Source organism: Clupea harengus, chromosome 26 (genome assembly GCF_900700415.2).
Source record: "Clupea harengus chromosome 26, Ch_v2.0.2, whole genome shotgun sequence".
Classification (NCBI taxonomy): domain Eukaryota; kingdom Metazoa; phylum Chordata; class Actinopteri; order Clupeiformes; family Clupeidae; genus Clupea; species Clupea harengus.
Window position 1 is genome coordinate 9,264,271 of NC_045177.1, and position 24,499 is coordinate 9,288,769.

The 24,499-nt window shown below is 44.3% G+C and overlaps 2 protein-coding genes across 4 annotated transcripts; one reads left to right on the forward strand and one right to left on the reverse strand.

The window, feature by feature from the left end:
* Positions 1–4,167: 4,167 nt before the first annotated feature.
* Positions 4,168–13,883, forward strand: trim25 (tripartite motif containing 25). 3 transcript variants are annotated; one of them, XM_031563607.2, is made up of 13 exons: positions 4,168–4,407; positions 4,771–5,412; positions 5,806–5,901; positions 6,061–6,294; positions 7,128–7,302; positions 7,444–7,470; positions 7,742–7,852; positions 8,177–8,260; positions 8,941–8,985; positions 9,093–9,116; positions 9,400–9,483; positions 10,027–10,092; positions 10,246–13,883. In XM_031563607.2, exons 2-13 carry the CDS (start codon positions 4,795–4,797, stop codon positions 10,776–10,778), a joined length of 2,097 nt encoding a protein of 698 aa, XP_031419467.1. In that variant the 5' UTR covers positions 4,168–4,407; positions 4,771–4,794; the 3' UTR covers positions 10,779–13,883. The 3 variants fall into 3 exon arrangements, with proteins under 3 accessions (XP_031419467.1, XP_031419466.1, XP_012673990.2); XM_031563606.2 differs by having other exon boundaries at positions 4,170–4,407; positions 10,024–10,092; XM_012818536.3 differs by lacking the exon at positions 7,444–7,470 and having other exon boundaries at positions 4,171–4,407; positions 10,024–10,092.
* A 1,980-nt stretch (positions 13,884–15,863) lies between these two features.
* Positions 15,864–23,705, reverse strand: dgke (diacylglycerol kinase, epsilon). The gene is made up of 11 exons (XM_031564009.2): positions 22,605–23,705; positions 21,991–22,150; positions 21,558–21,677; positions 20,982–21,125; positions 20,343–20,500; positions 20,040–20,088; positions 19,673–19,786; positions 18,815–18,886; positions 18,178–18,305; positions 17,673–17,784; positions 15,864–16,374 (listed from the first exon to the last, which is right to left on the reverse strand). Exons 1-11 carry the CDS (start codon positions 23,063–23,065, stop codon positions 16,117–16,119), a joined length of 1,776 nt encoding a protein of 591 aa, XP_031419869.1. The 5' UTR covers positions 23,066–23,705; the 3' UTR covers positions 15,864–16,116.
* Positions 23,706–24,499: the final 794 nt, after the last annotated feature.

A 24,499-nucleotide genomic window follows, 5' to 3' on the forward strand; every position in this document is an offset into this window, starting at 1 on the left:
CCTAGGGTAGGTCGCCTTCACAGTTAGCCAAAAGCTAGGTAGCCTTCCAGCTAGCAACTCAGGCTACTACACTTCTAAAATGAGCCTAGCGCCCTGGTACATAAACCGAATAAAAAATACTACCAAAATGGCAAATAAACGTATATTAAAACATTCCAATGCATATAACACACACACACACACACACACACACACACACACACACACATATATATATATATATATATATATATATATATATAAATGCAAATTGAACACAGTCAAATAGTGAAATAGGACACAGTCAAATATATGTGTGTTGCTTGGGTGCAGTGTGACCATAAACGAAACGGCAGCTTCGCTCGAAAGCAAACAAAAATGTGAACGGTTTACCTTGAGGCGTTGGAAGGGAAGAGAGTGGGGAGTCAGGTGTGTGGAAGCGTGCGTGGATCCCCGTTTCTCGTGTCGACCTGTTGGCGCTAGTGTCACTCCTTTCTCTCCATCCGTCTTGACTTAACGAGCGGCAAAGAAATCCTCCTCTGTCTCAGCAACTCAGCAAAGTCGGCTACGTCCCGTGCACCGTGGACCATGGTGACTGCATCTGGCTCGAGCACTACGAGCTAAAACGGTGCCCAGGCTAGGCGTCAAAAGGTAGGTTACTCACATTCTTTAAACTCATTAAACTGTACAAGAACACAGTCGCTTGTGTCTTAATTATCTGCCGACAACTGAAATTCGTTTAAATCTCGTCCTATAGCCTAGACATAGATAATACCAGTTTAAAGTTATAGACAAGGAGCTCTGTTCTGGTCAATCTTCTTCTCTTCTCATCAGTCATCAAATGAAAATAAAAAACAGACCATTGAAAAATAAAATACATTTCGGCATAGTAGATTCTAAACATTTTTAAACATTTGTAAATATTTTTACATGAAGGAAATAAAAGGAAAATATAGCACAGGGCTACATATATATATATATATATACATGTTTCTATATATAAGCTTAAGTATGAGCTTGGGTATTAGATGTGTCCAAATGCAGTGGCCCTACCTGTGAAATGTACTCAAAGTGGACGAGGTACTTTGGCAGCACCAGTTCATGATCAAACACAAGTCTGACACTGATGACAATCACATCATGACAAGCCTTTGAGCGAGCACTGAATCTCTACAATACACAAACACACACACACACATATAAGCAAATACATATAAATAAACAGAGACATGTGAGTATCATACACAGCAATGAACAAGCATCTTCTATACTGAAATTAAAATGTTGAGACTAAATTTGTGGCAAACAACCATAGCTGGATTTCCACAGTTGTTTACCAGTACACTGCTGGAGCAAAAGCTTGTTGTTTGTGGGTATGAATTATATTATGTTTCTGTAGTCATATAGTCGTGTAGTTATGGTGAAGTGTAGCCTACCAAGAGACCTGGGGATGATATAACTGATAAGATCTTCTACTCATCACCAACCAACATTGTTAAATTTAGAGAATGGGGCCTAAACGCATGCAGAACATGTATAATCAACCGTAAAACAATCCTGGAAGACTTAAACAAATATTTAAAAAATGGGAGCGAAAGGGCAAGTCGTGGGGACATGAGGTGTAGAACAGAGGGTGATGTCATAGAAATACTCATGCAGTAACCTGCCTGTCCAATCTCCACAATGTAAGATTCTTTTCTATTTTTAGGCTACTACACTTAATTCTAAAAGGTGGTCTAGTTGGTTGTCTCAATCAAGGAAGCTGGAGCGGTTCGGATCAGAGCCAAAGATATTTATTGTAGCAGACAAGAAATATCACTAAGTACATTTCTGAGCCTAAGTATTCTAAGTTGAGCAGAGTTCTAAGAGTCGCCGGGCACACGCGGGTGCGTGTCGGGGGTCGTCTTCAGGAGATGGTTCTTCCTTGCTCCGCGAGTCGCTCTGATCCCCTGAGCCTCGGGCACAGGCTAATTTAACTGGTGGCATTACGTAAACCGAATGAAATGCATAACAATCTCTAACACACACACATACACATACATGACCATGACAGTCAATCAATGTCCTTCAGCCTAAGAACCCAGGCGCCAGGAGGAATCTAACCTTACTGGAATTTGGGCCTACGGCCCTGGTAGTGGTGGAGGGACATACACAAGATATCTGTACGAGAATGAGAAATATCACTGGAATCTAACAACAACGCACGTGATTCCACTGATTTATCTACATTACTGAGGAACGATTTGTACTTCTGCCTATTGTGGTAAGTGACAAATACATGGGGGGCATTGATAGGTTGGACCAAATGCACTTTGTGGACATTGCCATTGTCAGTATAGTTTATTATCATTTCAAGACTGGCAGTGCAATGCAGAATCTGGTGTTGAGCCTGGGTTAGATAGCCACAGCCAGATGGACTTCCAAGAATATGTATCATGGCAGCTGGCAGGCATTGCCGTCAATATAGTTTGTGTATGTATGTGTGAGTGTGTGTGTGTGTGTGTATGTGTATGTGTACGTGTATGTGTATGTGTATGTGTATGTGTATGTGTGAGTATGTGTGAGTGTGTGTGTGTGTATGTGTGAGTGTGTGTATTCTTCTTCACAGTCTTGTGGTGTCTGCTTGGTGCAGGCTGGGTAGACAGGTAGAGACAGAAACATAAGTGGTGGGGGGGGGCAGAAGGGGAGGGGAAACGATCACAAACATGGCAGATGAAATCAGGATGAGCATGCTAGCATACATTTGGAAAATGTACACAATCCACACAAACATAACATAGTATAGAAGGGTACGTAGAGTAATGGAACAGAAATGTCGATGGTGGAAATTATTTACATTGCAGGTAAATGCTAGCACAGAATATGGGGTAGAATAAGTGCATGACAGTGTGGTAGGGGTGTGTGTAGGCCGAGGGTTTCTGCAATTAGTTAAGGTGGAGAGTTCATTCGCAGCGTAGATAGTCTACACTAGGAGGGGAAGAAAGAGACAGAGTGAGTGGGTAGAGCTTGGCTGCTAATAAGCGTATATCGCTTGCGTATATGTACTTAATGGGTATGGTGATGAGGAACAATGTTTACACAGCCATCAGCATTTGCAAACAAAGGTCGTGCCATGAGAGAGAGAACATTTGGTTAGTAAACATCAGTTTGATAATCAGATATAGAGATACAGATTGGTAATGTAGAAAAATATAATGATTGTAATACAGCGAATGTGGTGAACATGAGCAACTCTGCACAAACCAGCAAGTAAGGTCAGGCAGAGAGGGCCTACGTGCAGTTCGTCACTGCAAGTGCAGGCGGTCAAGGACAGCCAGTATCTGTGGAGGAGTCTCTGCATGTTGGAGATGGATCAAGGACACACACACATGCACACACACAGACACACAAGAGCACACAGCCACAATTGTCTTGGAAGTGAGCAGAATATTTTGATTGGCTTAACTTTGATAAGTGTTTAGTTTTCGATTGGAAAGCATAACGTTAATATGAAAGGAATTGTAGTGTATGAAAAAATGGAAATGGAACACCTCTCGGGTTGACTGGAAGACTTGAAGATTGAAATAAACTTAAGAAAATCGCACTCAGTCATCTGCCTCTCACTGAAGCAGCAGCTTCAAGATTTGAAGAAATAAGTTGTGTGTTTGTGGATGTGTTTTGTTGTGATGAGTTGTGTTTAGTTATGTTGGCTGGCTTGGTGCATGGGGGTGTGTAGTTATACAAACATAGTAAGCACAACATGCGCTGTCTGTAGGCCAATCCTGAATACAACGACATGGCTAACAAGAAGAAATAAAAAATGTTGCGACAGGTGACAGGTTATTGATGCACTATTCATGACTATGGGATGCACTTAAGATGAATGTCTTTAGTCTCGATTTGAATATGGAAAGGGTGTCTGCATCTGGGATGGAGGCAGGAAGATTATTCCACAGGAGGGGGGCTCGATAGCAGAACGCCCTGCATACTATTGATAAGGATATTTTTGGAGTTTTTTGTTAAATAACCCACACAATTCAGTATTTCATACACTCTATATTTTTCTCTGTCTTGCTCCCATATGCTTTTGTGAAAATAAATGCTGACGATTTTAAGATATACATTTGGAGAGGATTTTCAAAGATGGATCATTACTACATCCAAATTACTATATGTATTTTACAAACATTTATAGAACTGGTCCTTCTGATTAAAATGTCATGTATATTCATTTGATGGTGTGCAATATACTCAAGAAATAGAATAGTGTGTGAGAAGATCATCCAACACCTAAAAGTGAACGTTCGTCACCGGTACTACAGGGTTAATATTTCCTGATTTCACTCAGCTGACAGTATTCACCTAGCCTTCATTTCTACAGGGAGCGTTCACGTCCTGTCGCCCAAGGTCTGAGACTACTTCGCAACGTTAGGTCTACAACTTCACAGGGTAAGTTAACTAAACATGACAGATGGGTCCGTCTATGTTCCATTATGTGTAGAATTATTAGTCTCTAATAGTATTGTCTCTTTATCAAGTAATTTCGTAGTAGCATTGAGCTTAGCCCTTAATGGCGTATGATTTCACTGTGACTGGAAATTCATATTTGTTTGTAAGATACACCTGCACTCGTTAGTTACAATTTAAGGGAGCCAAGTAGCCTATAGAATACGTATGGTTATTTTTAGTCGCGTTCAAATATAGTCAGGTTTTATTTCGTTTGAGATCTGTCTCCACAGTTTGTTCCGTAGCCATATAGCTCAGTTGAGTTTCGTTTCTGAGTTAAGTTTCGTTTCTCTCCTTCCTATGCAGACGCTCTAAAGACGGCGCACGACAATGGCTGAGCTTATGCCATCACTGCTCAGCCTAGAGGAAGAGCTCACATGCAGTATCTGCTTGTGTACTTTTGAAAACCCCGTAACACTTCCCTGTGGTCATAACTTCTGTCAAGGCTGCTTGGATGAGGCATGGAAAGAAAGCTTCCTCCTATTCTGTCCTCAGTGCAGGCGCCACTACTCCAGCAAACCCGAGCTGAAGAAAAACACGGTGATAAGCGCTGTTGTTGAAACCTTTAAAAAGAAGTCATCTTCATCGCCATCGTCAGTCCATTCCATCGATGAACCAGTCAACATGAAGGAACCAGTCAACATAAAGGAACCAGAAGTGATCAAATGTGATACCTGTATGGAGGTCAAAGCATTTAAAACCTGTCTTACATGCATGGCCTCGTTCTGTGAAGAGCATATAAGACCGCACCAGGAAAATCCTATTTTCCGCTCGCACCAGTTGACCGACCCGCTAGGAGACCTGCAGGAGCGGATTTGTCAGGTCCATTGCAAGATCGTGGAGTTCTTCTGCCAAAATCACGACTGCAGTATTTGCAGCACCTGTCTGCAGCAGTTGCATCGGGGTTGCGAGTATACCTCACCACAGGAAAGACGGGCACAGAAAGAGGTCTGTCAACTTATGGTTATTACAGGTCTTACAAAGTTGTACATAGTGGTTTAAGGAAGCAGTTAACGGCAAGTGAAATATACTATAGGACCCTTGAAGTGAAATCATGCACACTTCATATAGCCTATAAGACCTTGGATATTCTCATAAACGCAGTACACGCGGCAAAATGTGTTTCTGTTTATTCACACAATTACCCTAAACATACATATGTAAGCGAACTCAGCTTATGTAGACCAGTGGAATTGTCTACATTTACAATATACAACTTGTACATGCCCAGGTTATTATATCGCAAGGCTCATTAGGCTACACCATGAATAGCCATGTAAATACTGTATGTGAACTACATAATGATGAACGTTAAGGTCGTGTTTCTCTGTTCATTCACAGTCTGAGATGAGGCAAATGTTGAGTGTGCTGGATAGAAAGATCGACAAGAACCACGTTGTTATGGCCCAAATGAAGGTGCAGCAGTTTCAGCTACAGGTAAGTGTATACTGACCACACTAACATATGTTCAGAGATAAACACCAATCAATCAATGTTTTGTAATTGTTCAGCTACAGGTAAGTGTATACTGACCACACTAACATATGTTCAGAGATAAACACCAATCAATCAATGTTTTGTAATTGTTTTGTCTAGGACTCTGCTGCTGCCCGCAAGAAGATGGTGAGCGCAGAGTATCAGGTCATAAGGGATCTTATCGACAGGGATGAGCAAGATTCCCTGAAGGCTGTAGATAAGGACTTGGAGAGTGGTCAGGCCAAGCTTGATTCTCTCTGCAAGAAGTTTGGTCAGAATGTGAAGAAGATGACTCAAACCAAATCGGAGCTCAACAGCCTTCTGACACGTGCAGATACGTTGGCCTTCCTGCAGGTATGTGATGTGGCATCAAATCAGAAGGGGGGGGGGGGGGGGGGGGGGGAACTATACACAGTTATGATCTATAGTCAGGAAACCCTCTAATGTTGACATGAAATTGTGTATTGTGTTGATACCGATAGAACTGACGCCATAATTATACATGTCAGCAGAAATAGACACACACGAACTAAGGTCTCCCTGTGTCATCCCAACTGCTTTCTGTCACTCGTGCATGTCAGTAAGAGATGGCAGGACAGGCACCGTTCAACCCTTCTTATCACCTCTGACCTCATCTAAACATGGACAGAAGCTTCCTTCTTATACGCATGTAGCTTACACACATATGCAGACTAAAGCTTGATTTATGCTTATGTCGGCGATACTTTTGAAACCGTCGCTGACAGAAACGACGTTTTGGTCGAGACTTTTAACTGTCACCTGGAGGTGTCTGCTGCCAAGAGAAAATTCTACTGTTGCTGAAAATTCTACTGTCACATAGTGTCGCGCAAGTGTGATTGGCTCGATAGACGGCAGGCGCCGTTGACGTCCTTGTTTGGGTTTTCAGCGGGCGCTCTGTTTTTCAACAGAAGAATGCCGTCGACGTCGTCCGCCTACGTCAGTACGTCGAGTGTCACGTGACCGTGACTTCATCATGAACAGTGTTTCACAATTATTTCTATCACTGGTATTTGCTGATTGGAAGAACTGACTTGTGGGCTTTTCCAGAGTCTTGAGAATACATTAGTGATCTATGAAAGTCCCCCTCAAAATATTAGCTCCAGGAATGTCTTATTCTTTTGCTCTTTCATGCCAACTCATCCCTGTTCCTGTTCCCTCCTGTGAAGGCATCCTCTTCAGTTCTACTGCCCTCCAATGCAGAATTTGAGCCTTACTGCCCGCGTATGAACGTGGACTCCAAGACTGTGGTCGCCTATCACTCCTCTGCTGTTGCTGTGAAGGAACTACTGACACAAATCCTGAATGCACCAGTAGAAAACCGAATCCCACTTCTTAGACCAGGTGTGTGTGTGTGTGTGTGTGTGTGTGTGTGTGTGTGTGTGTGTGTGTGTGTGCGCATGTGCGCATATGTTTGTCCTGTTAATGTCAGTAATAAACACGTATTCTGCATGCCTTTACATATTCTCATGTTCCATTTGGCAGAGTTTGAGCAACCGGTTCATTTCTACGGTGAAATACACTCGCCTTCACGTCACATATTCTTAATCAGGAAACCAATCAGAGCCTAGGGTGTCTTTCCTCCCTCACACACCCACTCACTGCTCTTCTGTCACAGCTGCTCTAATGTGGTGGTTTGGGTTTTACCTGACGATTAGACGATTACCTGCTGAGTGACTCCCATATTCTTCTCCAGACCCATATCAGGCCTGAGTTTGAGGTCTAATGTGGGTTTAGTGTTTGTTTCAATGCTCAGGCTAACGTCTCGTCCTCTCCCCCTCAGGCCCGCCTCACGGCCCACACGGCCCCCACGGCCCTCACGGCCCCCATGGCCCTCACGGCCCTCATGTCCCGCTCATGGGCTTTCCAGGACCAGACATGGCCCAAGGAAGGAGTGAGCACTCTCTTTCTTTTCTTTTTAAAAGAAAACTAAAACTGTCATTTAAATAGTTTTTGCTTCATTCATACATAGCTATTTTTTTTTACAGAAATGTTATTTAAATACAATCCAGGACTCATTTCTGTATGCAATAGGTTAAATCCATAACCAATGGCATAATAATATTGTAATAACATTGTGTGGAGGATGTTTACTTGAGTAAGTTCATTGTGAATGTACATGGCCTTATTTGGAAGCTGATGCAAAGTCATCGAGCGAATCAGTGTGAGATCCCACATCGCTTTCCTTACTGGCCACTCGTGTTCTTCGTCTCCTCAGACTTCCCCCCCAGACACCTCAGGTCTCCCAGTCCAGGTGCATCCCTCAGACCTGGCGCCATGAGAATGGGACCAGTACCTCCAAGTATGTCACGAACATAAAGCCTGCATACAGTTCCATACATGTGTGCATCTTAAATTGACCAGCAGAGGTGCCTGAGCAGATGGCTTTGGCTCTGAGTGGAAGCCATAGTAGCCACACTATCTATAGCCATAGTCATGATGTTCAGACCATAGTAGCCACACTATCTATAGCCATAGTCATGATGTTCAGAGTCAATCTGGTGTAACATTATCTATAGCCATAGTCATGATGTTCAGAGTCAATCTGGTGTAACATTATCTATAGCCATAGTCATGATGTTCAGAGTCAATCTGGTGTAACATTATCTATAGCCATAGTCATGATGGTCAGAGTCAATCTGGTGTGACATTATCTATAGCCATAGTCATGATGGTCAGAGTCAATCTGGTGTAACATTATCTATAGCCATAGTCATGATGGTCAGAGTCAATCTGGTGTAACATTATCTATAGCCATAGTCATGATGGTCAGAGTCAATCTGGTGTAACATTATCATGTGAAATGAAATATGAATAAGCAGCCAGCAGGAAAAGAAAGTAGGTGGATCAAACAGCTCGTAAAATGCTGGAAAACAAAAACAAAATGTTGGGACGTACGAATGATTTTGATTTGTTTCCCCACATTACCAGGTTTTGTCTTTTACATTAATCACAGTCTGACTGCTTTATTTACTTTTTCAGACCAGAGGCCAGACCACACGAAGGGGAAAAAGGCGAGGGGAGAAAGTAAGACCTCATCGTATTGTACACCATTCCGCCTAATTGTTCCAAACGTAATGCCACTCACTTTGCAGCATTGTAGCGTACTGAAATGGCTTTTTTTTTTTTTGTAGAATCAGAGCGGAATCGTGAAAAAGGTATGTCTGGAAATTCATTTTGGAAGATGTTGGATTTGGCATAAGAGATGTCTTCTGGAAGCACCAAATGTCACTCCTGTCTGTAACCTAATTGGTTTGCCTTGTGGCCATTGTGTAGTCACATACAGTAGAGGCCACGTTTATTTGCCTTTCAGGCAGAGTACATTCCGATAGCCCCTCCTTCTGCAGCCAAAGCAGGACATGATTAGATAGCTGTGTGGGACGGGCAGGTCTTTGGTCGGTTTGTGTCTGTTTCATGTCTGTTTCCCTCCACCACCCCTAGATCACGGGAAGAAGCCGAACCAACCAGGCACTGGGCTCCCCAAAAACCCAAGCGATTCCTGTAAAGGTGCTCCTGCTAATAATGGTATGTCTGACCTTCGCTATTACCCATCAAAGGTCAGATTACTCATCACTTTTAAAAGCATTACAATCCAGGAAAGTATCATGGTTAAGAAGTGAGAATACGTTTATTTTTAACGAGGACTATTGGCAAACAATGTGGCCCTTTTAACCCATAAAACCTGTTGTCAATTGTCTGTTTTTCAGTAACTACAGTATGATATGAAAGATTCTATCACTCGCACACAATAGTTCAAATTAAGTGATATGTTGTCATTACCTGGATATAAGGTTGAACCAGTTTTGCTGGAATTTCTAGTTGGTACACAGGCCTTCGCATGAACTGAACAGCTTTGCTTCATGTCGTTCTACCATTCTGTTCTGAATTCTGACAAAAGGTCACGTTCGCTTGAGGTTCCATCAAAAAAAAAAATGCTGCTAGATTCACACAAAGGTTGTGATAAATCACATGATGCGACTGAAAAAACTTTGACCCTGACTATGTTTTTAGTTTGCTTTACAGACTAAAAGATCATAAATGGGATTGCTTTGTTATTCTCTCCAGCAGGAGCAACCAATGCAAGTATTCCTCGCGACATCTCGACTGCTGAGAAAAGGAGTGAGCTCCTAAAACGTAAGTTGGAAAAAAAGATGTCCATAACGTACAATCAGCATAACCATTGGGAACATAGACTATGGCATCGAGGAGGACGTGTAGGCTTCAGAAGGCGCTGTAGTTGTAGGTGCTGTAGTTGTAATCCTCCTTGTCCTTGGTGTCTGCACACAGTTGGCACCGTACTGAAGATGGACCCCAAAACGGCCCACAAACGCATCGCCCTCACCGAGGACTACACCGTGGCGTCGGTGGCCGAGGAGCCGTGCCCGTACCCCGACGGGCCCGAGCGCTTCTCCGTCTGCACGCAGGTGCTGTGCTCCAAGGGCTTCGCGCAGGGCCGCCACTACTGGGAGCTGAAGATGAACAGCAACTCCTTCTGCAGCCTGGGCCTGGCCTACGGCCGCCTGGACCGCAAGGGCCCCACCAGCCGGCTGGGCCGCAACGCCGAGTCCTGGTGCGTGGAGTGGTTCAACACCAAGCTGTCGGCGTGGCACAACAGCGCCGAGACGGTGCTGACCAACCCCAACCCCGGCCGAGTGGGCGTGCTGCTGGACTGCGACGGCGGCTCCGCCACCTTCTACTCCGTGGCCGACCGCGCCTACCCCTTCCACACCTTCGTGTTCCCCTTCAAGGGGCCCATCTATCCGGCCTTCTGGATGTTCTCGGCCGGCGCCTCCATCTCGCTGTGTAAGCTGACCGCCTAGGATCAGACCACGGCAGCACACTCGGTGTGCACTCTTAATGGCTTCTGTTTGAATGTGAAGCCATGGTCCCCTGTTATAACAGCTGATGTTTCAACAAAAATAGATGACGTTAGCACTTCAAAAAGCATGCAGGTTCTGTCCTGGTGATTTATAATATGGATGCATGCACATATTCATGGGGAATTGCAATCTGCAAGAGGGATATTTAGCAGGCTTCTATCTGATTTGCAGGAGGCATACTTAGCAGGCTTCTATCTGATTTGAAATCAATTTTCTGAAAACCAAAGGAATACTCATACACTAGCAGTGTAATAGGAGAGTTGGGCATTTTCCAATAAGATTCTTTAAATAATAAAAAAAATGCATTGAATTCAAAATAGTTATATTCAGTGCAAATGTTTTCATACAAGGAATTATAAAACGTATATTGTGTTTCTTGCAAATTATATTTTAATGTCATCTCAGGCTTTTGGTGATTAAAGAATAGATAGGGTGAAATACAGTGAGTGAGGTTTGGTATTTTCAATGTCTACACAGCTTCATGCTACATATACTTCTGTATGTATTACCTTTGCTTCAGAATTAGAAAAAATGTGAAACATAGCCACATCTATGAGTAATACTCTATTGTAAATCTATGAATAATACTAGTGCTCTATGTGATCACTAAAAATAATATTAATGTGTGTGTTTAACACAGTTGTAGATGTATAACATTTATATTTGTTGTTGTTGATTATTTAAACAAAGTGATTTGGTGTTGTAGCATTTGAATGCATTAGTTTTAGGGCGCATTAGGAACATTTCTCTCTGCGCATGTAAATGCCTGGCCAGCTGTTTTCCATCCAATATTGGCTGTTGGCTGTTGGCTGTTATGGAAAGTTCGTGTTTGTAACAGAAAGAATGTTAAGGGTGTTCCCACTCATTGCGAGGGAATGTTTTGTCATCATCCATTACCTACAATATTGGCACCTAGAGAACTGAAATGGTCCCATGAAATCTTCTTGTCTCTTTGAGGCAGATGTGTTAACGCCATTGAGTCTGCAGTTGATTGAGTCTCTTCTTTAACACCTTACTGTGGTCATCTGTGTGCAGAAGCACAATGGAAAAGCTGAAATCCGGCCTGGTGACCAAGGCGATGCGTTTTTCCACTTTCCTTTATAGACCCTGGCTGCATTTCCCGAAAGGGCTGTCCTACAACCATCCTTACTGAGAGACTAGTGTTGGACTCCATCAGGTTGAGTGTGGTGGTCCAAGCACAGCAAAGCTTTTGAGAAATGCAGCCCTGGGGGTCGAGGTGTGGTGGTGTGCACAGCTGTGCTGTAGAGGCAACACAAACTGGCAGTTCACTTCTTGTGTTGGCGTTCGCCTCGTTCTGGTGGTGACTTGACCCTTTTACCCTTCGCTGTTGTTCAGGTGAACGTGTGGTGGTGGTGGTTTCCCCATTATTCCACCCTCGGCTTGAGTAAAGAGGCGGGGTCAAAAATAACCAGGACAAATAGTTCAGAGTGGTTGGAGTTGTTTTTATTTGATGTTTGTCTTGTCCGGAGGGCCAGGCACACCAGATGCAAGGTCCGTTTGTTCACGTGACACTGCTCCGCAGTGGCTGATAACGTTTCCTTTAGGACGGCCACTGTCATCGCGAGTGACCTTTAGCCGGGGGCAGATCGCTCGCTATGAGGTTATGGCGGCAGTGTTTCTGTGAGTTCTGTCAATGCACCCAGATATGGTCATTCTCCCATCTCCGGTAATAGCAAGCCTTTCTATACAGATCAGCCATTTTAAACATGCCATCGGTTTGTTCACTTACTCATCTAAAGTGAGTGAACAAAGTGTGGTTTTCCATGGTAAGACTTCAGCCTGTGTTGCTGCACTGATAACACCACACAGAGCTGTCAAGCTGCCAAGAACAGTGAGTAGTTTTTCCAGGAATGCTGCGTTTGGCTTTGGCTGAGCCGACCGGCCGACTGCTCACCAGAGAGGAAGTTGGAGCGTGTGGGTTGTTTGAGGTCACAAGACCGCAGCTCTTTGCTCCCGTCTCTTCTTTATAGAGGAGCAAAGAAGAAGGCCACTGATACACCACTGTGGACACATGTGGCACTTTCTCGCTTTTCTGTCTTACAGGAATGTGTGGGCACACAATGTGATGGGAGAGTTTAATTGTGATTCCTCTACATTACTACGTTTACTACGTACTACTAAGTGTTTCAGCACATTGCAAAGCAGCTTGCGTGTGCCTACTCCTGTAAAGACTCATTTCCACATGGGGCTGGTGTAATCTAAAACAGCAGGGAGAGGGTGTGTGTGTCTTATCAATGCAGTACACAAACAAGGTTTGGTGCTGTTCTGTTCAATTTCACAGTTAATACTTGATACTTGTTCAGTTAATCCAGATTCTGCCCACTGCTCCTGGGGTCCTGGAGGAAGGACAGTCCGGGATGGGAAAAATGCAGAGGAGAAATTCACGGCGACCTCGGCCTGCGTGTGTGTGAGTGTGTGTGTGTCCTGTGTCGCCACCTAATACAACATGTGGCATTGTGCCACAATAAACTGACTGAAGTCAGCCTTGTTTGTTGTTGTGTGTGTGTGTGTGTGTGTGTGTGTTAGCTTGCATTCAAACAAAGTACTCTGATCTTGCTAATGGTGAAGTAAAGACCAAATTTATGCGCATAAATATGAAAATATTTATTGACTTGTTTCCAAAATGTACATCAATTCTTACATTCATCTTACCAAATATATCATTGAAACTGTTGAAACCATCATTCCTGTCAAATCTATACTTTGTTGAAGACAGTGACACACACCTGTCTCTGTTTGTAGTGGTTACTATAGTTACCACTGGCCCTTGGATCTGTCTGATTGGTGGAATGTTTCCAATTAAATAGTTGAAGTTTGATTGGGCCTAGAAGTTATTTTACACAAGGTTTGTTCCTCACAAATTCGCTTACAGTTGTGCATCTTATCATTAAAGCTGAGAAATGGTCTAGTTTAAGTATGGCAATGCTGTTTTATCTTGTAACTTCATCCAAAGTAATTGTATTATAACAATACATACTTCTTACGTGTCTATACTGGAGTGGTAAATAAAAAGAGTAATGGGCACTGGTCTGTCTGTCTGATGTTCTTGTTCCATCTTCGGGTTTAGAACCCTGTGAATATCGGCCCAAAACAACATCACTCAGACACTCAACACTGACCTGGGACCAGGAACCAAACCGTAAACATTCGATATTTTTGGTGGACTGACATAGTCTGGTCAAAAGACCAGCCATTGTGATTCAATGTGTTTGGCCATATTCACATGAATTCTTTTACTTTGCTGTACTCCAAAAAACTTGCACGACAAACACACGGCCTGCTCCTGCCGCCCACATTCAGAGTAGTCGTACACGGAGGACGGGCACAAGCCAAAGCCATGTGCCTACGAGCAGGACAACAACATCGTACGACATTTAACACAGCAGGAGGACACGTGCATGTGGCCGAGCATATGTAAGAGAATGTGCACATTTCCGCAAAGGCTTTTAATACCTAGTGCTGATCGAGTTCCATTCAGAGTAACATCACAAGAGATAATTACATTAAGACAAACCAATGTGGTGCTATTGTGTGTGTGACTTAAATGTTCAAATGTGATGATGATGATGATAATTGCAACTTGCCCTATCAATAGATTTGGTTAAAGCTCATGCCAGGCCTACAGATAGTCTGTTTAAGACAGACATCGCTTGCCATGGGAGTCTCTAGAAAGCACAAACACCACACCTTGTCAAATCAACTTGGCAATGACAGTGGTCATAAATATTTTCTACAACATCATCACATACCAGCGTTGCTTCCCCCAGAGCTCCGCTCTGTCAGAAATGAGGGTCCTTTCAGTGTACAGACTTGGATAATGTTTATAAAATGTATAAATAATTTAAAAAGCCATGAAATCACAGGAACTTTTTTTGACATCTTTACAAATGTCAACCCTGTCCCACACGGTCAGATTGAAAAATAACCCAAGACTGCCACCTTGTGGTCCATAAGTGAAGTGAATGGAGTTTGGCAAACAATAAATGGCTGATATTATATCAAAACAAACCACCAATAATTCAAAGTGCTGCTATGACAACACTTTCCGTAACAATACCATATCGATAATGCGAGAGGAAGAGGATGGTGGATGTAAACTATTATCTGCAGAATCGTAGAGTAGGCGCCGTTCAGTGCAACCTCTACTTAGAAGGAAGTGTAAACAAGACAGAACACATCTACTCTAGGACTGAGTAAACAACACGACGGGTTGACATGTTTGCCATCCTAGCCTCTAAGCCTACTTGGGGCATACTTGCGTGAGTAACGTCACAGGCTTTATGAGGGTGTGTTTTGCATTAGGAGCGCATGACAAAACCTACTACCTCAATACAACTCAAGAGGAGAGAAGCAGGAAAAACAGTGTGTACACATAGGATATCCAGTGCAGCTCGTGACAGCAAACTAATAAATATCTGGAGTAACATAGTCAGCAGGAAAACCATCACAAATAAAGATTATATGAAGTTGTAAGACTATTAAAAGAAAAACAGTATCTAATGTTTTCTCCCACACGACGTTCTAAAGCAGACTATGAGCACAAGGCAGCAATGCAAACATTCATGTAGCGGCTTCTCCATCTTACAATCCTCTCCCTCCACCATTAGCCATAGACCAGGGACACAGCATGGTTCATTTATGACTGTATGAAAATCAGGAGCGCAGGCCGGATGAGTGATCAGTAGAGCTGCCCCAGGGCAGGAAATTACATTTAATGGCACTGGGATTTGTAGTTCTCTTCATAACCTACCTCAGCTGTGGCTAGCACAGAAGACAAAATAAAAACTACCTTGTCTATGGACATTGCTGCACATTTACATCCAGCTTGTGGCCTTGCCTGGGCAGCTGAGGGAGCAGGGGCAAGTCCAGGTGTGTGTGTGTGTGTGGGTGTGTGTGTGGGTGTGTGTGTGGGTGTGTGCTCTGCACGTGTGTGTGGGTGTGTGTGTGCTCTGCACGTGTGTGTGTGTGTGTGTGTGTGTGTGTGTGTGTGTGTGAGTGCGTGTGCTCTGCACGTGTGTGTGTGTGTGTGTGTGTGTGTGTGTGTGTGAGTGAGTGTGTGTGGGGTGGGGGGTATGTCAGGCGTGGGCATGGGGCGTATCTATGTAAAATAGCGCCTATGACAAGCACTGAAATTGCGCCCTTGTCCAACCATCTGACATAGAGGACCCAAATATGGCTGTGAAGCGCGATGAGTGCTGGCAAGCACGGGACGCACGGAGCTCCTGCTCCCTACGGGAGAGCATCACGCAGAAGGGCCTCACACCACCACCTCAGCCTCGTCTCCGGACGTGCGACGGTCGGAAGTCACCGGCGCGGCCGCCGCCGCCGCCGCCGCCGCCCCCCCTCCCTCGCCGTCCTCGTCGGCGCTGGAGTCCTCGTCGTCGTCGTCGGTCTGCTCGGCGCTGTGGTAGAGCATGAGCGCCTGGGTCTTGTGCGTGATGGTGATGGTGCACGGGCCCTGTGCCCACGGCTCGCCGTCCACCTGCATGGGCATCCGCGAGCTCTTCAGCACCAGCTGCAGCAGCGCCAACACACACCACAGGTCAGTTTCAAACGCTTAAAGAGCCACACGCCCCTTTGGTTTAACAATCCCTTCTCTCTCCCCATCCTTTCCCCACCTGACCTCTTCCCACTCCCTAACATCCTCCTTTCTCTCACCCGCTGCTGTCCACACAGCTTTTCCCATTTGAGCAGGCGGTCTTATTTTCCTGTCACTATCATCTTGGGGGGATAAGAATGGGAGGAATCTATTAGTAAGACTATACTAACAACGATGAGTTGATTTGAGCTTACCTCAACTGAATAAACTGACACTAAGTGAAGTGTATTAAATATATTCCCCTCCCCTCCTCCAGGCTTCAGTTACAGCCTTGCTGATGCTCACATGATTGATGCAGATGATTCAGCCGTTTCAGATCTTACAGCTAGGTGTGATAGATTAGGGTGGCAGAAAGGAGGACAGGTTGTCCCTGCATCAATCTACCAGACACAGTTCAACTGAAGGACTCAAGACTTCCAAGGGCACCTTCGCAGCCGATAAAGTTTTAAGTTAAGGTGTTGGTGAAACCAATGCTGGAATGTCAGCAATGAAACAAACAATACACTGTAAACAAAGCACTCAGTGTTGCCATAGGTTACTACTGTTTCTAGTGTTGCCGTAGGTTACTACTGTTTCTAGTGTTGCCGTAGGTTACTACTGTCTCTGTTGTCGGGGCATCGCATTTCTCGGATTTGGGGAGATTTGACTTCAGGGGGTTGGCTTATATTATATAAAATCCCCTGTTTTCATTGTCGTGGAAAAACTGTGTCAGATGAGAACCATTATTGTGTTAAGAGTTGATATGGGTATAAACCGATTAAAGGTTCTTTAAGACTCAAGAGAATGAGAAAGAAAGTGCCACAAGGTCATCGCTGCATCTATAGATATCCTCTCCTGTTTGTCTTTCACACGTTATGTATTTTACACCATGGCCAGCACAGTTTACAGACTGGCTTCAACTTTGAACTATAGCTGACCTCTCTAGTCTTTCCTCCTAGTCCAATATTACCTTAGTATTAGATGCAACACTGCCCCTCTAAAACCAGCCTGATAATGCCATACTATTTTATGTGCTAAATAGGCTTGTTTACCTATAATAAGGAAGAGAACATAAAACATGTAGTACTCTAGGTCCTCAAGGAAAGTAAAACAAATCAAACTAGCCTAAACCCATAGTCGTGTTCAAAAGTGTTTTGTGAGCTGCTTTTCAAAAAGAAGGCTTTCATTTGTCATCCATCCGTGCGGCTGAAGGACAGAGAGGAAGAGTATCTCACCCGAACCGTGTGAGCCTGGCCCAGTCTGACAGGGTTGGCCAGCTTCACCTGGATCTGTGCGCAGTGGAACGAGCCGTAGACCCCCACTATCTCCAGCAAGCCATCATCCAGACTGTGGGAAGATCACAAAAAAAGGAACGTAAATGCTGTTCTTCCTGCAACATCTGACAACGTTAGCGCTAGGCTAGGCTAGGCTAGGCTAGGCTAGGCTAGTGCTGGCAACATTGATGAGAAAACAACGGAAAGGGGTATGGATCACCTCACCAACCACAATCTAACAAATCTCCACACAGCTAGCTACAGGCTACAAGCTAGTACGTGTTCACACTAGTTATTCTAAAGGGGGGAGGGTCAACCACATTCCTTTACCATTGTATTGATGATTTGCCAAGCTAGCTTGAAATATGAGGTATATTAATGTAAGTCAAACTTTGATTCAGACAACTCTGATTAAACCCTAGAAATGTTGTATAGAAATATACGACCTCCATGTGCTCTTACTCACCGTGTAGGGGGGCAGGGTTCGTCCCCCATGCCTTCCCATAGCCTGCAGCCACCGCCCCAGTAGCCAATGTTACATACGATGATGCCCTCTAGACTGGGCAGTGCCACCTTCTCCCCGTCCAGCTCCAGCTACACACAGACAGGGCACAGTAGAGTCATCTTGCTGTCATGGCAACAAGGCTTTAATGGTCCTAACGGACAATCTGGGGCCACATGTTATGGCATGACTAGAACATCAAAATGGGGAAACTTGTGAGGACATATCTAACATCCAATAAATTCACCTTTTTTCTAATATGTCGAACGTGACTTAAAAGGTACAGTGTGTAGTTGTTTTTAGTGGCATTTATCAGTAGAAATTAAATATAGTATTCATAATTATGTTTCCATTAGTGTATGATTACCTGACTTGTGTTAGCTTGTTGTTAGCTGGTTGATGTCAATTTGGTTTGCAATTCAGCTACCTTATCACTAGATGCCACTTAAAACTACACACTGTACCTTAAAAATGTTTATATACAAATCAATTGAATTATTAAGTCTGACTTGTATACCCAACAAACATGTTCTTGAGATATAGTTTTGGAAATGACTGAGATTCGTAGGTGGGCTGAGCGAGATCCAAAACCCAATCTTACCTCAATCCTCTTATCCAGATCTTTGCATTCTTGCACTAGACAATCTTTGGTGCCATAGAGGAAATACACAGCCTACAACAAAGGACCATTGTGATCAGCCAATGTACAGATGAAGCATTTATGTTAAATAGCAGCCACACTACTCTTTTCGGTGAAACTACTCTTTTGTATTGTTTTTCTACTGTGATTCTACTGTGATTTGTGTATGTATGTTTGTGAGTTAAGTTAAGTGTATAAGCTACTGGATGACCTAAATTTCCTTCGGGATTAATAAAGTATCCATCTATCTATCTATCTATCATCTATCTATAAGACCGAATCATGTATAAAATGATCTCTGTAGCTAACCTGACCAAAAAACAAACACACATAATCACCAACACTTCACTAACATTGAATGCAATAAGAGGCATGGGGGTATATTATTAAACAGCATATTTGTAATCATTACAGTTCCATTATTTTTCAGTCGCCAATATTGTACATTAAGGATTATAGTAAGAGTAAATATGATGGCAGTTGCATTATTGATCCCAAACCATAACGGTGCAAACCCATGACAGCGACACGATACGCTTCCATCGCTTTGAGTGGGCGTGTTGTAGCGTGTGGAAATATCATTTTCAAACCGTCAGAGACGACACCGAACAATCTGATTGGCCGCTGCCGGGAAGAATCGCTCCACATTTGCATAGGATTCAACATTTCCCAACTTTTATCGGTCGCTTCTCCCAAAACGGTGGTCTACGTCACAATGGCTTGGCTCCCATTGAAATGCATGGGATTTAAATATCGCGTCGCTCATAACGGTGTCATGGGTTTCCACCGTAAGTGCCTAAGGTCATTGTATCGGCTGACCTTATTGATGATGCGGCTGGAGAAGATGGAGGGCGTTTTCTCCCGGTGTGTGTGGAAGTTGAGCGCCATCAGGGCATCTGGACCCACGGAGAAATAGTTATTCATTGACAGAACCTGCGGAGGCCAAATACAGAGGAGAGTTACCAGCAGTCTCCTTTTTCAAGGGACTTCTTGCTACTCAGGATCAGTTCTCTTCTCTCTCAATTACACAAGAGTACTAACAAATGAGAATGCAGAAAACCGAAACGAAAATGGTACTACAGCCTTTTCTGTTGGTTTTGAAACAAGGGTGAAAGGACGCTTCTAATTTGAACACACTGATGACTAATGTGCTGTTAGGAACCGCCTCAGTTCATGCAACACTAACCTTTGGTTTCCTAAGGAAGTGGCCTTTCGAGACTACTTGAACTTTCCATCTGAAAGGGTAGTAACAGACAAAGCAACAGTCACAGTTTGTTATGTCTGAGCAGATAAAGTGTGTACAAATATCCACACTCGACATAGCTAAGGAAATGACACAAATGTCATCCAATGCCAATTGCTATTCACCCCATAAAAAAACGTCACGTCTGAGGCACCTAAATCCTTGAAAGGGGACATAGGACACAGGGGGACACATTGTGACTATGACCTAATCATTTAGACCACAAACACAGATGACTTCCTGTACCTGTCCATCTTCACCACCTCAGCCTCCAGAATGTTCCTCAGCACCTGCTCCACGGGGATCTCCCCCGCGTACCCGGCCCCCCAGCCCAGAGAGTTGGACAGGTCGTTCCCTGTGCCCAGGGGGAGGACAGTCACCCTCGGAACGAACTGGTCTTGGCCCTGCACACCAAAACAAGCGGGGGGGGGGAATGATCTTTATGATGAATCGTAGTCACTATATAAGAGTGCCATAGCCATTAGAACATCATTCCTGCATTAATGAACCACAGAGCATTCTCTGGAGAGGGTTCTTGCAGGTTTGCTTAGTCACCTCCTGAGTAACACATCAGTCACAGGTCGTACACTCACAGTACTATTCGCACCGAATAGTGAGATGACGTCTGCTAACTCCACAGTCTATCCTACTTACCCAAGGCAGTCTACACTAACTCTACAGTCTATCCTACTTACCCGAGGCAGAGTCTAAACTAACTCCACAGTCTATCCTACATACCCGAGGCAGAGTCTACACTAACTCCACAGTCTATCCTACTTACCCGAGGCAGAGTCTACACTAACTCCACAGTCTATCCTACATACCCTAGGCAGAGTCTACACTAACTCCACAGTCTATCCTACTTGCCCAAGGCAGAACGCTCACCTTAAGCTTCATGGCGTCGATGGCGTCCAGCACCCAGCCCACGGTCCCGTCGCCCCCACACACCAGCACACGGGCACTGCCCGGGGGGAGGAGGGTGCACAGCTGCAGGGCCTTGGAGGGGGGCAGCTCTGACAGGTCAAACACCTGCAGCGGGAGAGCCGAATAAAGCACAAACGTCATTCTCCACACACTGACAGATCACATCAATCAGTGTGAAAGATTGTGTGTGTGTGTGTGTGTGTGTGTGTGAGAGAGAGAGAGAGAACGAGACAGAGTGTGTGAGAATGACAGTTTGAGAGTGAGCAGTGAGTAGCACAGATTGCATTAAATGATCTTACAAACACAACTGCAAAGCTAAATGAGCGGAGGGATCCTCCATACCCACTCCTGTGATTAGCCAGATGGCCACGTGCAGCCACACTATGTAAACAGTCACAGTATACTAAAGAACACCGCACAGACTTTGTATTCTAAGTATTCTTAGTATTCTATTCAAGTATTCTAAGACTAGAGAATGTCCTTATGGGGGCAAAGGTCAGACAGTGAGTGAGAGAGAGCAGAAGAACAGAGACAGACTTGGACAGGATTCAGCACGGTGCGGAATTCTCCCAGCAGGGCCTCGCCCATGTTGTTCCCGCTGCGTGTGTTGGCCAGCACCAGCACCGGAGTCCAGCCACTGCCACAGGCCACAGCCAGCTGCACACGGATACACACACACACACACATAAATACACATATACACACGGTGACATTTTAATTGTATTCAGTTAATTTCATTCAAAAGTCAAATCTATCTTTTAGAATCAATTGTGGAGTGTGCAGACTCAAACCATTTCACACACACACACACACACTCGCACAATAGAAAGGTGACTCCTTACTCAAACACAGTCTTACAAACCACTACAGAGCAATGTCACTGCAGTATATAGAGACCACCACACACACAAAAGCCATCCTGCTGTTAAGGACGCCCAGGCTGAGCCAATAAGACATCGGCCCCCCTCACCTTGCTGTACTCGTCCGGGTGTCTGCGGCGCAGTTTGTTGACGTGATAGAGGTAGTGAGGTGGGATGATGAGACAGCGAAACTCTCCTAGGTCGCATCGCTCTCCATCCTCCAGGCTTGGCTTACAGTCATCATGCAGAGTGGTCTGGCACCACACACACCTGCCAGTCGCCACACACACACACACACACACACACACACACACACACACACACACACACACACACACAGAGAGAGAAAGAGAAAGAGAGAGAGAGAGAGAGCCATATTTTTGTTTTAAAAATAGATTAGGCAAATCATCACCTGAATAAATCTCTAACAGAACAGATAAAAGAGAGAGAGTAGCCTACAAGCCAGTCGCTAATCCCTTATTCTAATGACGGGAGGGAACATCTACAATTCCGTACGATCAAATCTCCCTGGTGTTCTGTGACACTGTCAGAGAACCTATCCTTCCCCTCAGTACAGTTTTTAATCATACTCTTGACAATTAATGACAGATTAATTGATGGTTCTGCTAAGGCTCTTAACAACAGGTCTGTCATTCTGCCGCTAAGGGAATGGTAGCTAGCATGGGTACTTTGAGGATAAACCCAACTGAAAGTCATGGATTACCTGTAGTCGCACAGCTTTGGCTGAGTGCCGCACTGCTGTTTGCAGACCACACAGCAGCTGCAAAGGGGGACGTTTCCACGCACCCAACGATGGTTTAGAGTCCCGTCCGATTGAGCCGGAGTCATAATCTCTTTGCACAACATGGTGCGGTCGGCCCGTCGTAAGCATTGCTCGTCGGCGCAGATACCACAGCCGTCACAGAATGCTCCCTGGAGTATGTGCTGAGAGCATACGCAGCAGTAGGTGGGTTTGTTGAAGAGATCAGTGTAGTGCCATCCATGTTTGCTTTTGCGTAAGAAGTCCTTCATGTACACCTTCCGTTTGGAGCGTTGAGCACTGCACCACAGCGTGATAACCACCGGTACCAGAACGGCCAGGGAGGTCCAAATGAGCAGTGTCCATTCCTCCCGCCTCCCGGTGGTATCAAGCTGCCCGCTGACACTTTCCTCCTCCGTCTCCATCGAAACTGTATGTGGGGAGTGTTCGCGACACTGAACGCTTGCAATATTATGTAAACACTGGTTTTAACCGGCGTGATTTCAAGGGATTAAATACATCAACGCCGTAAACATATCGCTTGGTTTAGCGGTTATAAAAATACTGGCGTGACACAGTGCTTATTTAAAATAAATGATGTCAAACGAAATACTGCTTTCAACATTGGTCATTTATCTACAATGCATATTTGGCTTGTAACGCTATGGTTTCCACTCGCAGCCACAGGCGAAACCCGGCACATAACATAAACCTACACATAGATTGCCGTAAACTATATTTTTTCAATTGGAATACACTGGAAACTGCCAAATTCGATAGTGCTAGCCAGTATAGCTTCTCTAAAATGAGCAGTTCATCTTCGTTAGCTAACTTAGTCTCAACAGGCAGCTCTCACCATCACCTCCGCTAAACTCAGACCGATAAAAACATGAGCACCACTGAATACTTGACTATAACATCTATTGCATATCTGATACCGTACTTGTGCTGTGCTGTACTGATTCTAAACATGAGACACTAGAGCATAGGCGGACCCCATAGCTAACCGAACTGCTCTGGCTGTTTCTGTCAAAGCTACCACTGTGCGGAAACGGAAATGATGACGTAGTTTGTTTACGCTCATCTGTGTCATCTGTGTAAGTTCTGCCGACATACATCAGAACCTGGTCACAAGTCGCATCAGGGGCATCTCGTGCTATATGCAAAAAATAATGAGTCGGATATATTGACATCTGCAAAGTCATGACCACTCTCTGTGTAAAATAGTATTAGCGTAACCAAAAAAAGGAAATATGCCTTTGTTTGTCTTGGGCACCAATTCATCTATGCATTAATATGGGCCTATTTCCCAGATGTTTGCAACGTCCCTAGGAAGATAGTTCAAACATTTTCCATTTCCAGTCCATGAATTTGCTATTGGATTGTTTGACGAGGCCAGATAAATACGGTACATTGCCCATGTAACTTAATACAATAAATTATGGTTTTCAAACAGCTGCTCATTCGAATTGAGCCTTAGGCCTGTCCCTTGACATAGCGGCCTATATACATCAGTGGAGACAACAAAAATGTCGAAGTTGTTTTGCCTTCACATTAATATGCAGAAGTGTATGCTGTGGAATTGCGTTTTCGTTTTTTATAGCATGACCATGATTATTCTAAATAATTTAGGGATGCACAAATATCCTGTGTGCACACTAGGGTTTGAGTCTGTTTCTCAGACACAGCAGCATTTGAAGACAACAATGCCTTGTGACAAACGGCATTCGCGCGCCCCCTAGTGGCTTTTTGAGCAGTTCAGAGTTATAATTTAATGGAATTTTAATCTCGTGTTCAGACACGATCCTCTATAATGCTCTGTAATAAGTTTTACAATAAAATGAAATTGTCTCGGCCAA